The 18262-nt window shown below is 43.1% G+C and overlaps 1 protein-coding gene across 9 annotated transcripts in view; it reads right to left on the reverse strand.

Annotated features, from left to right (window-relative positions):
- Nucleotides 1-18262, reverse strand: part of ARHGEF28 (Rho guanine nucleotide exchange factor 28) — a 273307-nt gene that overhangs the window by 45250 nt on the left and 209795 nt on the right. For all 9 annotated transcript variants that reach the window (XM_070517954.1, XM_070517955.1, XM_070517951.1 and 6 more), the window contains 7 exons: nucleotides 14664-14786; nucleotides 13334-13451; nucleotides 10082-10336; nucleotides 8488-8564; nucleotides 3833-4011; nucleotides 2719-2810; nucleotides 1390-1572 (listed from right to left, as the gene is read on the reverse strand). In XM_070517954.1, the coding sequence (XP_070374055.1) occupies nucleotides 1390-1572; nucleotides 2719-2810; nucleotides 3833-4011; nucleotides 8488-8564; nucleotides 10082-10336; nucleotides 13334-13451; nucleotides 14664-14786 (1027 nt within the window). The remainder of the gene's footprint in view (nucleotides 1-1389; nucleotides 1573-2718; nucleotides 2811-3832; nucleotides 4012-8487; nucleotides 8565-10081; nucleotides 10337-13333; nucleotides 13452-14663; nucleotides 14787-18262) is intronic.

Here is an 18262-nt window from a genome sequence, read left to right on the forward strand (position 1 = left end):
ACCCACAGCAGCACACGGTTGATGCTCAATATCTGATGAACGCGTGGATGAATCCATCAGTGGACCCCACTTCAGACAACCTCTTAAGACCTCAGTTTCCTCGACTGTGAAATAAAGATGAGAGATTCCACGATTCCCAAATTCTCCTCCAGAGCTAATGTTCTGAAATGCTAAGCCAGAGCCCGGCAAACTTTTTCTGCAAAGGACCAGAGAGGACATAGTTTAGGCTTTGTGGGCCACAAGCCCACTCACTGTTGCAGCTATCCATCTGTGCCACTGCAGCAGGAAAGCAGCCAGAGATATCACTGATATGCAAACGGATGGGTGTGGCTGGGTTCCAATAAACCTATGTGTACAGAAACAGGTGGTGGGACGCCTTTCATGCGTGGTCTATAATCTACCCACCCTCTTTCTGATCCACAGCATTCCCCACCACACTCTCAGGGGGTGGCTAGTATCTCCTAAACCCTCTGTCCCTGTGGTCACTTCCAGACCGTTAGCCCCATTCCCCCCCTTAAATCCCTTCTTCCCCTGAAGTCCGTGCCATCAGGTTATGGCACTTGCTGCCCCTCCTGGTTGCCATTGGCTACAGACCCCTTGACAAAGTCAGTTCTCCCCTCCCCAGTGCTACTGCTGTCAAAGTTCTCAGTGACTCCAATCCTATGAACACAGACCTCCCAACACCCTGGCCTCTGTCCCCTGACCTTCTCACCTTCAGTGACCCTGTCCTCCAGCCTCCCCAGCCACCAGCTCCCAGGGTTATTCCTAGACTTTGCTATTCTCCGCACAGTAGTTGAGGGCTCCTTTTAAAACACAAATCAAGTCACTCCTCTACTCAAAACTCTGTAAAGCCTCTCGACCCACTTGGAAGAACATTCAAAGTCCTTACCTCACCCTCATTACCTGAGTCCTCGTGAACCAGACTCATCTCCTGCCACTCACCGCCCCTCACTTCACTCCACCTGCACCGTCCTCCTTGCTGTTCCTCAAACAAACCTGGCACTCACCTGCCTCAGGCCCTTTGCACCTGCTATTCCCTCTGTCTGGAACATGCTTTTCCGAGATATCTACTTGGCTTGCACACTTTTATCACGTGTGCTTACATACCACCACATCAAAGAGGCCTTCCCTGGCCACCCTATCTAAAACAGGGCCTCTCAACTCCACCACTGCCCCCTCATCCGCTCACTTTCCTTCATAATGCCCGACACACCTGATGTATTTATTTCCTTATCTTTTGCTGTTTCTGGAATGCAAATTCCAGGAGAGTCAGGATCTGTCTTATTCTGCTGTGTCCTCAGCACCGAGACCACAGTGCGTGGCATGCAGGGGGTGCTCAATAAACGTTTTCTGAGCTTGTGGAATCAAAGCCTTTTGGAAGCATCTTACCTTCTTTCAGGGCTGCTGCCAGCAGCGAGGCCGCCTGGGGAGGCTCCCCGGGGTCGGGTTTAATGAGGAGATGGGGCTCCAGGTGCACGTCCTCAAACCCACTCAGCTCTCCAAGCTCAGCATAGATGTTCAGCTTCTCCTCTAAATACGTGCAAATCTGCTGGTCTTGGGTGCTGAGGATCTCTATGAAAGAGGATTTACCAGAGAAGGCTATCACATGAATACAACTAAGATGAATAGCCACACTTTCAGATAAAAATGCTACTAATCAGCAAGCAGCACGGTCTGACGGGCCAAGTGCAGGCTGTTGGGTGTGACAGACCCAGGTTCAAATCCTAACCTTCCACTCAGTGACTGCCGCCTCAGCAAAGGACTCAACCACTCTGAGCTTCCATTGTCTTTTCTGTAAGTTTATCCTACTCAGTAAATGTCCGATTCCTTTCCCCTTCCCCTAATTCCAGAAAAACTTGCAGAGCCAATCTTTGTTTATCCACGCTGTCTTTCCTTAAGACTAAACACTATGCTTAGGAACGAAAACTGAGGCGGCATAGTCTGTGACGAACGAAAAGCACAAGGGAAACACGGCCGAGGCCGGAGCCTCCCAGGGCCACGGCCAGCCTCTGTTACCCTGACACGCTGGCTGACGTGGTTTCGAAACCTCCAATTCCTGTGACCGCCCTCGCCTGGATCATTTTCCTCTGATGTCGACATGTCCCAGGATTCTTAGAGCTTAAAGGGCCTTAACCAGCATCTGACCGAGGGGTCTGCAGAGCTCTCTGCCGCAGAATCACCCGGGAGAGTTTAAAATAATGACATCTGTACCCCACCCCGATTCCGAGTGAACTGGTGGAGGGTGGGGCACAGGCATCAGAATTTTTAAAGACCTCCCTGAGTGATTCTAATGCTCAGCCAGAGATGAGAATCACTGAGCTAACCTAATTTCCTTACTTTGCAGATTTGGAAACTGAGGACCAGAGTTATTGGGTCCTCGTGCTGAGTCACATGACTATGGCCCGACAGCACTGGGACCTTCAACCACTGGACGGCGGCTCCAGTGCCGGTCTGCACCACACCGCCCATGGTCACTGTTTCATAGATGTTACGTGCAGAATGTTTTTCACATATTTTAATCACTAAGGAGGAAGGAGGGAGAGACTCATCTTATTTGAGCACTTCAAGTGCTTGTGCTTCTTTGGCGGGGGGAGGTGGTCAGCGCAGGCCTCTGGTACACAGAATTAGACCAGCTGTCCAGTCATCACCTCCCTTTCACGACACCTGCGCTTTCCGACCTCCTGGGAGAACACCACGGCCAGGGAGCCTGCGCCGTACCTTGACACTGCTGAATTCTGGCCACTCGTGCTTCAGCTTTCCGCTTCTCCTCATCAGATTCACTTGCCCTTCCTCCTTCTTCCTCTGGGCAACTTTAAAAGACAACAGTCAAGAGACACAACTGAAGCCAAATCCCACTATCTTTAGGCTCATTGCAAAGACATGGGGACTTGGCAGTAGAATCATTCAGAGGAGAAAAATTCAGTATGAAGAGAATTCATCATGCCCCCCGGCCAAGCGATTTGGTTTTCTGGAGTACATAAAGAACCCTGCATAATATAACATAGCTCTCAAAGTCGGCAGTGTAGGATGACTCAGATATTCCAACACACAAATATATGCTCATGTACACACACACTCACACCCCACAATACCAATACCAGCATTAGGCACAGCTAAAAGAATTTTTGCTTTCTACTACACTAGGGCACTTCTATCCTTAATACAGGAAGAGCAGAGGGTTGGAGGGAATGGAGGTCGGGTGCCAGGTTGGGTAGGTGCAGCGGAGGTGGAGGAATTTTATATGACATCACTCAAGATCTAACTTAAGAATGATCACTTCACCCTCACACCCCCAGTTATAAAAGCTGTCCTTGTACAAGTAAGAGAAGTAAATTGACTTAGAGCACTTGGATCCACCAACCCAAAAACGTTTATTGAATGATTCTTCAGAATTATTCAGACAAACATAAGACATGGTCCCTGCCCTCGAGGAGCTTCCAATCTAATACACAAACACATATACATAAAAGAAGAGAATAGCTACAAGGCAGGATATGACAAGCACCAAATAAATGCTTTAGAGAGCGGGTGTTAAAGAATTTCAGGTAAGGAAGAGACCGCTGGAACTGAAGAGGTCTTCATGAAGGAGGCGAGCCATGAGCTGCACCAGAGATGGGCAAGATTCACACAGGCAGAGGGGAGGTGGGGCACTGCATGCAGGGAGGTGCGGAGAACAAAGCTGCAGGTGAGGGGCTATCGCAGGTGGGTGCAGGGGGCGGGGAGCAGACCATTCTGGCTGAGGCAAAGTTTTCATGCAAGGGGAGACATGTTAGAATATTTCCCGCAAGTGAACAAGTCCATTCCCGAGCTCATGGACAGAAGGAGATGTTACCTTTCCACTGCCTGTTGGATCCGTCTCATCCAGTTATTTCGTTCCTCCTTGGAATTGGTATGAATTTCATACATCTCAGGACCAGCTGATGAAGCACTGATCAGAAACATTCCTCTCTCCTCATTAGCAACTTCTCTAGCAATAAGCTTCTGAAGGGAAATAACGGATGGCTTCTGATCCTACGCAAAATAGGAGGATGTGCAGATGAAGCTGCATCCTATCGAAAGGAAGGGTCTCACAACACACATCAGCTAAGGAAAGCAACAGCATTAGGCAAACCTATTTCACTTCAACCTCTTCAAAAGAGCCGTGGGAGCCAATAAGCTCTCCGATGGAAAGAGTATGGTGAAAAGAGGATGGAAATAGAGGATGCAGGAGAATGTCTTTAAGAATCGGTGGTTTAAAAGGACAACTTTTAAAAAGCTAACAATCAGAGTGGTAAGAAAAAAATATCAGAATGCCATAGTCAAGGGTAGAGGGATTTTTCTAGAAGGGCATGGGATAGGAAATAGTGTATCAAATATTACAGAGACTGAGAGGGATGGCCGGCCTAGAGAGTCCATTGGATTTAGAGTACCAAGGGGCAGACTGTGAAAACGAAAGGTAAGAATGAGGAGGCCAGACCTTAGATTCCCACACACAACCAATGTGCTCTGCTATCACAGTGCAGACCACAGCAACACGACATCTACAGTTCTGCCTGCAAATGCCTCTTCTGCCCGTCAACCAGCGAGTGCCTGGTGGCAGGAACGGGTCTAATTCATCTTCATATGCCCAGCATGGTGCTTAGCATAGAGTAGGCATTCAATACATGTCTGAGAACTAGATTTGGCATAATTCCATCAGAGGGAAATAGGAGGAAAGTCTAAAATTCGTCATCCAAGCCATGGTTAAATCACCTCTTCTACCAACATCATCCTTCGATGTCCCATCCTAAGCGCTGGGGATTCAAAAAAGAGTAAGATACTGATAATACTAATTTGGGTGGGAAGCTGTAGTTGAAAGAATAGCCAAAGGAATGCTTGTTGGAAGAACAGTTCTAGGGGTAAACATGGAGAATCTTCCTTGGTTTGTGGCTTCCACCACTGTTTGCAGTCGGTCGCAGTATGTGGCTTTGCTCCTCCCTCACGGACTGAGCGACGCCTTCATCCAGAACTGCTGACTCCTCAGTGCTGACTTGTCTGCTTTCCCAGCATCACACAGCTCTACCACGTCTGAAGTTGCATGCAAGGGTGCACCCAGAATACCTCTTCACCCCATTCTTCGAGTAGAAAAAACACATATATACACCATGAGGGGACAGAGCACCGGTCCACCCAAGGCCTTGCTGTGTCTCTGCAGTGGAAGCAAACGCAGCTGTGTGGCAGAGCTTTTTGCACACTGCCCTCTCCAATTCGGAGGGCCCCTGGGCACTGTTCATATCCTTTCCTCAATTAGGGATCTAGTATCCAAGGCTTTATCTGCTCTCCCTCCTTCAATGCAGTTTTAGCGTCCTCAGCTACAAGGCAAAAGGCCTCTGTACATACAGAGGAAGAGCAGCTGTGGGCTGCTGATGACGTCCGCAAGAGCAGAATTATTTGAACTAGTTGGTTAGCGTTGCAGGCAGAGGGAAGGTGATGGGGGTCTGATGTTTTAAAAGTGACAAGTAGGTAAGTGGGTAGAAAGCAGCATTAATTAAATCACCATCAGCCCAGGAGGCTTAAGGGACATGCCACGTGTGTTCAAATGACACACGAATGTTAGAGATGAACAAGAATCCAAATCACATCTCTGGAATGTAGGTTCCACGTCTGCTTTGGAGACGGGTGTCAAAACTAGTGATGCAAGGACCTACCCCAGCCTGCAGACATGTTTTGTTTGTGCCACAAGATTTAAAAAACAAACAGATTTTTTGGAATAGTTGCCAACATTTAAAAACTAGACGATTTCACTTTTTTTAAAAAACTCTAGATTTCTGGGAAAAGCAGAAGATTGGCAATGCTGGGCCCATATCCTCATTTAAAACACTGGCTATAGCTGAGTGATCCCTGCCCTCTTTGCAAGGGGGCACGTACTCGCCAGTTCTCCACAGTTCATACCACTCTATCAGCTCCTCGATACGAAGCCAGGGCCAATTAACCTATTTACATTTCCTGACCAACCCCCTAGGCATTGGAGTTGATGGCCTCTGCCACAGAGGAAGAGGAAAAGGAGCTGCTCCCTTTGGCCCCATTGTTACCCCATATCCATCTGTGATTCCATAAAGTGGCTGATTCCATTATGAGCGAGTCCATTCAGGATTCCACCGTGATAACAAGATCTTAAGGTCGCTTCACATTTTGAGTTTTTGTACTTGTGCATCTACATGTTTACTTTGTCTGTTTTATAGTTCATTCATTTTGAAATTACCTTCTTTGATACTCAAGAGGATCTCCTAGACTCAGTATTCCGGGATTTAGTGAACATATCTACTTTTTCCTATTCATTTCGTAGATTTGGGTCCTACTCCCATTTCTAGCGGAGTCCTTTTCAAAAACAAACAAAATTCTCTTGGAGGGAAGCTACTCCATCCTCTTGCTACTTTTGGCTTATTCTCCTGGCCATTTAGAAATTCATCGTGTTGTCTGTAACAGGTGAAAAGTTAAACATTTCCCAAAGAAGTTTTTTCATAGCACAAGGGACACAGAATCTCCCCTGTGGATATTAGTGTACAGATAACTTTCCAAAATACGAATACCAGCCTCTAGCTAATGCAACAATTCCCTTAAGACTTTAACTATAAGGTATTTATGACAAATGGGCTTTGTCAACTAAATGTATACGATGGAAGTAAAAAGCATATGATTGAACAGTAGGGTGAACTTGAGGAGAATGCTTTCCCTTTGGCTCGCTGACATCAACAAGGGCTTGGCTGGCTTTTACAAACGTAGCTACATGTCAGGCTAACATCTTCAGGAAACTGTACCAGCATCATCTGCCTGTGGTCTGTAGACAAACACGCTCTACCGAGAGGAGCTAGGTTGTGGCTGCCTTCATTCTGGCATTTGGTGGATGGCATCCCTAATGTCCCATTTAACGGTAAATGTGGTCTATGGTAGAGGTAACTCTTCAAGAGCTCAGATGAGAGGGACAGATCCATTTGTCAAGTCGTACTGTAAGTTGAGCATCACAGCATGATCTGAATCCACATGCTATGTTGTCCTAGAAAACCAGATAGCTGTCTTCACGGTATATCTAATTCTTGACCCATCAGCAGGTCATTCGGCCTGTAATACCACCCGAGCAGCAGGATTTGCTTCTCCTCCAAGTCTTTGGTTTTGAAGAAATCTTTGTTTCTATAAAGATGTTGGATAAATTTGTTTTCTCGTCTAACATGGCCCTCAGCACCCCACAGGTCAAACAAAATTGTCCCGCTTTTCCACTTACTTTACTCTGTCTTCTTTCAGAGCATCCCAGACAACAGCAGAGAGAGGTTGCTGGACACACCAGCAGGTTGTCACAAAATCTGCAGTATATACAGTTCAAATGGACCAGGGACCCGGGGACTCGTTTAAGTCCTCTCGTTATCCTCTGGCGTAGCTTTGTGAAAGTCTCTGACCTTTATCCAACCTGGCATCATTCTGCTGATGAGAGGCAATGTGCTGAGCAGGGCAAGAAGCTGACTAGGCCAAAGTAACGGGCACAGACGGCGGGTGAGGCACCGCCCCAGCCTCCTCCTCCCCAGAACCCATCGTCGCGCAGGCGTTTCTTTGTTTGCTCTGGACAGCAAAACAGGAAATTCATCAGGCTTGAATTTGCCAAAACCAGTTGGCACTGATATCTGCTAATGGTACCTGAACGTCCTATCAGACAATGGATGACAAATCCTAGCGTATAGAGAGCCACCATGAGACTGGCCACATTGGTACTGCATCTTAGATTCTTTCTGCTAGCAGGGCCTGATGTTCCATGATGCCGGCAAGGAGTTAATTGATGACGTCTTCCTTCTTTAAGTGAGTCATTTTGGACCACAAGATGCTATGTAAAAAAATGTTATCAAATGCTAGTTTTACTGCTAGTCTAAGTCTAACTCTGTGCTGGCAATGAGATTAATAATATACCATAAAGATAAGTGTTATATCAATAACCTTAGTAATTAGTAGCCATTAGAGTAGAAATAAGAAAGAATCTTCTTTAAACTTTAGATACCAGGATAGTGTTCTCCTATTTGGCAGAAGGAGCATCCTGACAGTCACGAATGGGGTTAGCAACAGGTGCAGCAGGCACCGTCCAAGGGGAAAAGACAGCAGGCGCCAGAATGACCTGCTGTTCCCAGCATCAACATCTGAGCTGCTGGAAAGTCGGGGGGAAGGAAGTCTAGGGAGAGATCCAGAGAGCCAGACGGCAGAGGGCCACATTCACCAACCACAACAAAGTACTTCCGTATTTTCACAGCTGGTTAAACTGCTGAACCAGATGACTACCTGTTCTGGCTGTGATAACTCAACACTTATCATCCTAGTTAAAACCCAGTTAGATGTTTGTTACCCAACACCGCAATCACTAATAATAATGGGAATATAACAGGGGCATATTCTTGCCAATTACTATTTAATGTCTCTAGGAATTTGGGGCATTTTGTAAGGAGTTGTGGGATTAAACCATTTAAAATATGCATCACATGGCCATATACTTACAACGGCTGCAAAGATGTATTTCTGGTCTTTTTCTTGTAAAAAGAGCAGCACGTCAGTGAGAAGGAGAGCGAGGATATCTTCAAAGAAAAAACATTGCCAGGATTAATGAAGCACGCCACGGCTCAAAGTACATATTCCGATTTCATGTTTGACATCTAAATAAATGTATTAAGAATTAGAAGTCTAAGATTTAGTCTAACTATAAAACTTTTACAAAAATGCCTGTATCATGATAGGCAAAGATAGATTTTATACATAAATGCAGCTTCTCTAATAAGGGTGCATGTTTGCTAACTGTAAAGCTAAATTGCCAGCAAAATTTAATGTTATAGCTTTCAAAACAGAAGAAAAATACCCAATAAAAAGGAAGGTCCTAATAGAATGAAGCCCTTACGATTAGGGGGAAAAATGCTTAATTAAAACTGTCAGAAGGCAGCTTCTATCTTGCATGATGCTATTCTGTTCCATCTGGACCTGAGAGAGCATGAGACCCTGTGCTTCCCTTACAAACTGTTCACGAGAACACTACCGCCAAACATTCTCACACCAAGTTACCAAACTGCTGATTCTAGGAAACAGATAAAGAACAAACGACTCGGAGCAAGAGGATCTCCAGATTGGGGTTAATATTTTAGTCTAGTTAACAGCCTAATTGTGGTTATCGTTTAGTTGCAACATTGCAAGTTGCTGATCAACAAATCTTATTTCAGTCATTAGTTGCAACCACCACCAAAACTAGATAATCTTCCAATGGGTGATGACCTTGAGTAACCAGAATTTAACCACCTCTTCCTCTCGTTGATTACCTACGAAAGTTATTAAGTATTAAAAACAAGGAGAGGGGACCAGTGGTTCTTCACCCTGGCTGCACACACACCTGGGAGGTTTAAGCATCTCTATGCTCGGGCTTCATCCCCAGACCAATAAAATCAGAATCTCTGGGAGGAGACTTGAGCATCAGTAATTTTTTAAGCTCCAGAGGCAATTCTTGTGTGTGGCCAGGGTTGAGAACGCTTGCACCAGGCAAGGCGATGACTACAGACTCAGCCCTGAAGAATCTGAATGAACTGTTGTAGACTCTAGCCAGATTACCAGAGTCCAGTTAACGCCCGTTATCAGACGGTAGCCCTGAGGAAGAGTTTACACCAATGTCAACGTGTATATTTGTGCATTGTATTACTCAGGAACAAAGACGACAGTCAGAGTTCACTTCTCCCTTCAATGGTCTGACAGCCAGGGCTGTCTGGGCACACAGCAGACTCTGGGTGTACCACCTCACTTTTGTCAGAATGATACTTCTGTGCCAACAACAAGCAGAATTCTTAGTTCCTTTGATTCAAACATCACAAACTTGTAAATTCACAAAATACATCTGAAGGCTTTTGCTCAGGCAGCAAACCCCCACCAAAGATTTGTAGCATCGGTCACATTTGCCTGTTGAAATTCCCGACTCGATCCTACAGGAATCTCTCCACCGACCCGGGCTTTGTGTGTGCGCCTGCATCTCTGAACCATTTCTCTTTTGAAAATCTGTCCTGTGATAATGAGTAACGTGTGTGAAAGGAGGAGAAAGCAGTCTGTAGAAGCATGGTACCTTTGAAGCGGCCCGTGGCCGTTTTCCAGTACACGAGGCCGTCGTGGAGCAGGGTCCTTTTCTCACTCAGCAGCGCCTGCTTCCGAAACACGTGGCCGTTCTTGAGCTTCGTGTATGTTTTGTTTTCGATCTTACTTAGGATCTCAAGCCATTTTTGGTTTTTCTCATATTCGCTGACTTTTAAATCCACTGCTGCGATCATGTCTTTAATTAAGCAAAGAGCTTTGCATAAGTCTTTATGCTCTTCAGTTCTTTCTGCACAGGAAAAAGAAAGAAAAACACTATACAATAAGTCAAAGCGCTAAGGAAGACTTTTTTAAAAATACAGTTAAATGTACCATCTAAATAGGAAAAATCCCATAACAAAAATGTTGGATTAAATTCAAATACTAGGGGCCAGCCCAGAGGCTAAGTTTGCACACTCTGCTTTGGTGGCCCAGGGTTTGCTGGTTCAGGTCCTAGGCACAGACCTACACACCGCTCCTCAAGCCACACTGCGGCGGCATCCCACACAGAAGAACTAGGACTTAGAACTAGGATATACAACTATGTACTGGGGCTTTGGGGAGGGAAAAAAAGAGGAAGACTGGCAACAGATGTTAGTTCAGGGCCAATCTTCCCCACCAAAAATAATTCAAATACTATATTATCACTCTGTACCCCTCTTCCCAAAAATATCATTAACATACTTAAACATAAAAAATTTACTTATCAGATGTGCTCCAGCTGAAATACTGAAAATAAGATGGCTGATTTCCAGGGACTGGTCTGGCCTTCCCCCTAGAGCAGGGAATGCATCATACACTAACGTGGGCCTTCCTTTCACCTTCCCAAAGACAGGGAATCAAGTAATCCCAACTCCAACTGTCTCAGCACTTAAGCAAGCCAGGGGCCCAAGTCGGACTCCTTTCATAAACCAGAGCTGCAGGGTCACTGGAATGGGCCTCAGACTCACGTGCCTTCCTGAAGCCTTTCCTCCATAAAAATATTCAAAATATTTTGCAGCTGTATTAGCATAAAGATGAATATATTAACACGATATATTAAAATATTTTTCAACCTAAAAAATGGGACCAAGGCACTCTGCCTAGTGGGTAAGTCAGCCTTGCTCATGCCAACAGAATAGGTGATCATCGACTCCAGGTGTTACTCTTTCAAACACTGACCACCTGCTCTTATCTCTAGATTATCGGAAGAAAAAACCGGAGGAGTTTCTGGAACAGCCTCCTGAAACTCCAGATGAAACTGAATTCAGCTATTGTCTATATTTAAGGATAAAAATACCTGGTTGATGTTTACTGAGGTGAATGGAACTGAAAGGGAAAGTTTGAGGAGGTCAGAAGGTGCTGGAAGGAGAGAAGAGGAAGTAAGAGGTCCCCTCGCACCTGGAGCGGCAGACACAGCAGTCGAGCGGAACGAGAACAAAAGGTCTCAACGTAAATGCTCACACGGATACTTGAGGATTTTGTCAGAAACCGCCTAGGAATAGTCCTTACTATTTTACTACACCAAACAGCACCCCCTCCAAAAAAGGTTCTTCTTTTCAAAGAGCATAGTAGAGAAAATCAAAGGTGAGGGACAAGGTGACGGGGTGAGACCAAGAAAAGGCTCGAAGTCTTCTGCTCCTCAGGGGCAAACCCCTGTCTCACGAGAGCTTGCTCCTCAAAGTGCAGCAGCATCGGCCTCGCCTGGGCGTCTCACCGTGGGCTCCACCTCAGGCCCCCTGACTCGGAGTCTGCATGTAAACAAGATCCCCAGGTGAAGGGCGCACCTAACAAAGTTTGAGACGCACCGTCATAATAGAGTCACAAGAAGCAATGCTCCAGGAAGCCAGGGAGAGGGAGAGCTGACAGTTGGTGAGGTCTGACCTAAGGAGGTGGCGCCCCTTCAGCCACCATGACAGCTGTGCCTGAGGAGCCATGGGTCCTACTTTTCATTTCTGACGCTCAGGAGGAGGGAATCTGTGCTATCTATTTTACCAGGACCTTGGCATGGGTGATTCTCAGAGTACCACTAGGTAAGCTAACACAGTCGGACAGATTTTAGTCTTTGAGGTATTTCTCTTTATATTGTGCTTGTATTTTCTTCTATGTTAAATTATAGGGAGTAATAAAAATGTGACACAAAGAATAGACGCTACTATTCCTGCCTGAACTTAGTTCCCAATGTGACTGAAAAAACGGAAAGACTTAATCATGCATTTCTACTCACCCAGACCCCTTCCAAAAAAGGATGTTAGAAGCTGACTTTTTTAGAGTGGGCGTTTAAGATCTCATTACCATTTTCATTATTTCCGAATCAATTGATCATAATAAAGATAATAAAAACAGCTCCCACCTATGGAGCACCTTGTTTATAGCAGGCTCTACACTCAGTACTTTCTGAGACAATCTCATTTAATCCTCACAATTCCATAAGGTAAGGATTATTATTCATTTGGTAGTGGAGAAAACTGAGGCTCATTTAATTAACTTGCCCATCTAATGAGCAGCAGAGCCAAGTATAAGCAATGGCAATGCAAGTTTGCCCAACTCTGGACCCAAGCCCCTGTTAACGTAGCACACTACCAATCTAAGGATAATTTACTCAAGATCAATAAGCTCACTTGAGGAACAGGCATTTTTATTTATTCATTTTGAACTGATATGTATTCATTCATTGATAGCCTATTTTGTACCAGCCTCTGCATGAGGCATTGAAGATCCAGTTGTGAACCAGACAGACACACGCCTTCAAGACCCCTCAAGGAGCCTGCAGACAACCATGACATTAATAGTTTCTTAAAGGGTGCCCAGATGTTACTCCCTGGAACTTGATGAATCGACAGGGTCAAAAATAGCTCCTTCAAAAATCCTTCTCAACCTAATAATTCATTGCTTGGGAGAGCTGACATGTGGTGATAGGATCAGTCGAACATACTTCCTCAGGTGCTGGGAAGGGACCATGAAGATGAGGAAGAACAAGCCTTAAGGAGGTCTGGAGACGGGGAAAATACAGAAGGAAAAGCCAGGGTCAAAGAAGGAAGGAGGCTGCTTGGTTTGGGCTGCTTGGAGGAATTCTGAGTGGTGGTCAAGCTGCGCTGTAAGAGAGAACTTTTCAAAATGGATCCAAATCCTAAGGCTTTAACAGATTTTCCATAATGAAAAGTCTCCATGACTCAGAGGCCACAAGCATTTATAACTGTTTACGACACCTCAGCTATGTTTAAAACTTTTGAAGAGGCAAATGCTTGTCCCAGAAGTCATCACTCACCCTTTGTGTACTGCAATATCCTTTCCACCAAGACAGGGTATTTTGTGATGCGCTGAGTGACCAGCAGAATGCACTCTGGAATTCCTCGGCGCCGAGCCAAAAGATTACTACTTCGGAGCTTAAAAGATAGACACACATTTTTATATAGACAAACTCTACCTGTATTTTCTTTTCAGGTGTGAATTTAATAACACAAAGAATTTGCAACAGTAAAATTCTATTTAGACGTAACATAACATTCATTATCATTAATTAAAATACATTGTCATTAACTGGACGCTGTCATTAATTTCAATAACCCAACTCTCCAAGATTTCAATGTTTCAAGTTACTATTGTATTTGTAGTTAATTCCAAAAGTGAGCAAGTTCCAATACTTACAGTTGCTAAGACTCATGAACAGCAAAAGTTTTGAAAAATACTCAGAAATCAAAGTTAGATTTTCAATGTGAGTTTGCAATTAACTATTTGCTTTCCCAACAGGTCTTCCCTTACGTTTGTCATGATTCATCACAGACTTAAAGTTCCCTCTAATCAGGGCAACTTTTTAAAAAAATCTCAAAAATCTTACGTTTTCAATACACATACAAACAAAAAAAGAAAGGACGAGAATCTGGTAGCATTCTTACAATGGTAGATAAAAATTCAGAATTCATGAAACTCTAAAGGTCAAATTTCTTCAACAAATAAATGAGACACCAAAAAAAGGGATGGGGAGCATTCAATTTAAAAGAGATTTAAAAGCTATAACCCTATAAAGCTATATGTAACATATATATACAAATGTGACCGTGGTCAGAAGCTGATTTCAGTAATCCAACATTATGAGATAATCAGCGAAATTTGAATACTGGCCAGCTATTTAAAGACACTAAAGAATTATTGTTAATTTATTTAAGTGTGATAACGTCATTGTAGTTTTCTAAAGATACATTGTTTAGAGATACGTATTACACATGAAATGATGTGTGTCACGGACTTGCTTCAAACTAATCCAGTGGGGGGTGGGGTGAATTCTGTCTTTATTTTTATTGTGGTTTCTCTGATTTATAGCTTGTCAGGACATGAAACAGCTTCACAGGATATTACAAAGGTGCCCAGAAGCTTGGAGGACACAATTTCACAAATAGAAGATACAAAAGGAAATGATTTGGGAGAAATATTTTACTAACATAGAAAAAGAGATTTTCTATCCTTACTAAAAACCTATCACTTCCTTCTTCCCCTGAAAAACGGCACCTAGATGTGAAACGTGGGTAGATCGTGTAAGAAAAAACAAACTACTTTCCCAGTTGGTCTACCACATTGTGATAGACTTTTAAAATACTTGCCTTAATAAAATTCTGGAACTTTTTATTCTGCTGGAGCTCTTTAAAGAGGCTAACAGCTTCTTTGTGATGGCTACAGAATTCTCCATATATTTTCTTCATTTTATTTGCATTTTCCTCTGAAAACTGAGAAGAATAACATTTCAATGACAGTTTACAAATTTAGTCAGCTCTAAACACTTAAAACAGGAAATTTTCATATATTTCAATACATTCTTTGCAAATGAATTATGAACACAATCACTTCTCTTCCCCAGATACTTTTTAAATTATAAGAGGATGAAGTGGTCAAAAGGTAAGGGGAAGATATCAACGTAATGTGATTATGTTATAGTGAACTAATTTGATTATCAATAGCCAAATGAAAAATATTTAGTATATTTTATTCTTTTTTTAGTGTTTGTGCAACTATCATTTCAATTTATAGTTTTAATACTTTTATAGATTGAAGGAAGGGTATGTGGCAACTTTTGGGAGTCCTCTGGAAGGTATGACCTCTCACCGGTTGACATTTACATTGGTTCACTGATTACGTCCATGAACCCAGTCCTCAGCTGGGAATTTGACTTTTGTCAGCACATCACAAATAGATCAAGAGGCAAGTTATCATTCACCAAGATGATAGAGAAAAATGATTAGTCACAAGGCCAATTTTTTAACTGATGGATAGAAGTAGAGATGTGGGCTGGATATTTCAATAAGTTTGACCTGTAGAAAAATGTGTGTACACAATCTACATGGGAACCAACTTAGAATCATAAAGTGGTATGGAGAGAATTAGCTGAATTATTAGAATGCCAGTGTTTCAGACTCTGACAATCCTATGTACACATGTCCACGCTGAAGAGCAGTGCAACAGAAACCAGAACACATTCACCCCTCCCTTGGAAAGTACTTGAAAGTTACCTCACCATCGCTGGTCTTTGTATCTTTGCTTACAGTTTTATCTATGCTTGAGACGAATATGTCTCAAGAGATGATCCCTAAAATATCTATAATCACTCAAAAAAGGGAAAATACTTAAAGACAAATCTAACAAAACACATATACAGGACTTGTATGCTGAAAACTACACAAAGCTAGAGAAAGAAATCAAAGAAGATTTAAATAAATGGAGAAGTAAGCCACGTTCGTAGATTGGCAGATTCAACACAGTAAAGATGTCAATTCTCCCAGAATTAATATACAGGTTTAACGCAATTCTTATCAAAATCCCACAAATTTTTTTGTAGATATAGGCAAGATTATCCTAAAATTTATACAAAAAGACAAAGAAATTAGAATAGCTAAAAACAATTTTGAAAAAGAAGAATACAGTGAAAGGACCCAATCTACTCAATTTCAAGATTAGTCATATAACTACAGTAATTAACACTGTGTGGAAGGATAGACACACAGATCAGTGGAACAGAATAGGAACCCAAAATGCCAAACTGCTTTTTGACAGAGGGCAAAAGGAACTCACTGGAGGAATTGAACATCCACAGGCCAAGAAAAAAAAAAAAAAAAGAATCTCAACCAAAGTCTCATATCTTACACAAAAATTAACTCAAAACAGATCACAGAGGGCCAGCCCAGTGACGCAGCAGTTAAGTTCACACGTTTTGTTTCAGCAGCTCGGGGTTCACCAGTTCGTATCCCAGGCATGGACGTACACGCTGCTTGTCAAGCTATGCTGTGGCAGGTATCCCACATATAAACTGGAGGAAGATAGGCATGGATGTTAGCTCAGGGCCAGTCTTCCTCAGCAAAAAGAGAAGGATTGGCAGCAGATGTTAGCTCAGGGCTAATCTTCCTCAAAAACAAAAAAATAGATCCCAGACTTAAAACATAAAATACAAAGCTTTTAAGAAAACAATAGGAGAAAATCTTTGGGATCTCAGGCTAGACAAAAAATTCTTAGACTTGACACCAAAAGCATGATCTTTAAAATGAAAAACTGATATATTGGACTTCGCTATAATTATAGAATGAGAAAACAAGTTAGACAGAGAAAATATTTGCAAACCACATCTGACAATAGATTAGTATTTAGAATATATAAAGAAATCCCAATATTCAAAAGTAAAAAAACAAAGAATTCAATTAGAAAATGGGCAAAGGACATGAAGAGACATTTCACCAAAGATGATATACAAACAGCAAATAAGCACATGGAAAGATGTTCAACATTGTAAGTCACTGGGGAATTGTAATTTAAACTACAATGTGATATCACTACACACCTCTCAGAACAGCTAAAATAAAACTTAGGGACACCAACAAATGCTGGTGAGGGTGCGGAGAAACTGGATTACTTGTACATTGTTGCTGGGAATGTAAAACGGTACAGCCACTCTGGAAAATAATCAGCAGTTTCTCACAAAATTCAATACACCATCACCACACAACCCAGAAACTGCGCTCCCAGGCATTGATCCCAGAGAAATGAAAGTGTAAGTTTGCCCAAAGATCTGTACATGAATATTTGTAGAAGCTTTATTTGTAATAGCCAAAAACTACAAACAACCAGATGCCCTTCTACAGTGAATGATGAAATACACTGTGGTATGTCCATACCAGGGAATATCACTCAACAATAAAAAGGAAGGAACTATTGTGATCCACCACCACCTAGATGATTCTTGAGAGAATTATGCTGAGCGAAAAAAGCTAGTCCAAAAGAGATTACTTACTGTGTATGTAAACTATGTAACATGCATGTTATTTACAGAACATTATTCCAGAAACAGAGAACAGACGCCAGCAGCTGAGGAGGAGGTAAGAGCATGACAGAAGTAGGTGTGGCTATAAAATGGCCAGATGAGGAGTCTTTGTGGTGGTAGAAATGTTCTGTATCTTGACTGTATCTATACTGGTATCCTGGTTGTGGTGATGTATTATAGTTTTGAAAGATGTTACCATTGGGGTAAAAAATAATTTAAAAAATAAATTAAAAAATGCCAAATCCCAAGCCCCACCCCAATCCTATCAACATCCAGGGGGTCGGAGCAGAGGATTCCTCATTTTTAACAAGCTTCAGGAGATTCTCGTGCACCTGAAGTTGGAAAACTGCTGCTTTATACCAACCAGGTTCCTCATGTTCACAATTTCTCACTAACACCAAAAGTTCCCGCTGACTGAATTACCATCACGTTCCAGCCCAGCCTCCTGAGACCTTGTGGAGTCTCCACGGTCAGAGTGTGGGATTGCCCCAAACTCTTCTCTCAGACATCCTTAAATAGCTTGCTCTTCCTTTGTTCCCACAGAGCTGTCCCACCCTGACTGTCTGGGGATTTTGCTAATTTATCCCTCAGGAAACAACTGTATTCACACAGTATTTGGGGAAACGCCCTGCTGCACCCACTAAGCAAGGCCACCAACAGGAACACAAAAGCAGACTTAAATCCTTTTCTCTGAACACCAAGGATCTTTCCCCAAAGGAGAAGAGTGGGCTTCGTCCAAAAGGCCACCAGGCTCACCTTGTGAGAGAGCCAACTTCCCCAAACTGGGTCTCAGTTTAAGCCCTACTTTTATCCACAGAAATTACGTAAAAATAGAACAGGTAGAGATGCAAAATTTTTGTTAACTATGAAAGTAATGACGTAAGAATGAAAATATTT

Source organism: Equus asinus, chromosome 9 (genome assembly GCF_041296235.1).
Source record: "Equus asinus isolate D_3611 breed Donkey chromosome 9, EquAss-T2T_v2, whole genome shotgun sequence".
In the NCBI taxonomy this organism is placed as follows: domain Eukaryota; kingdom Metazoa; phylum Chordata; class Mammalia; order Perissodactyla; family Equidae; genus Equus; species Equus asinus.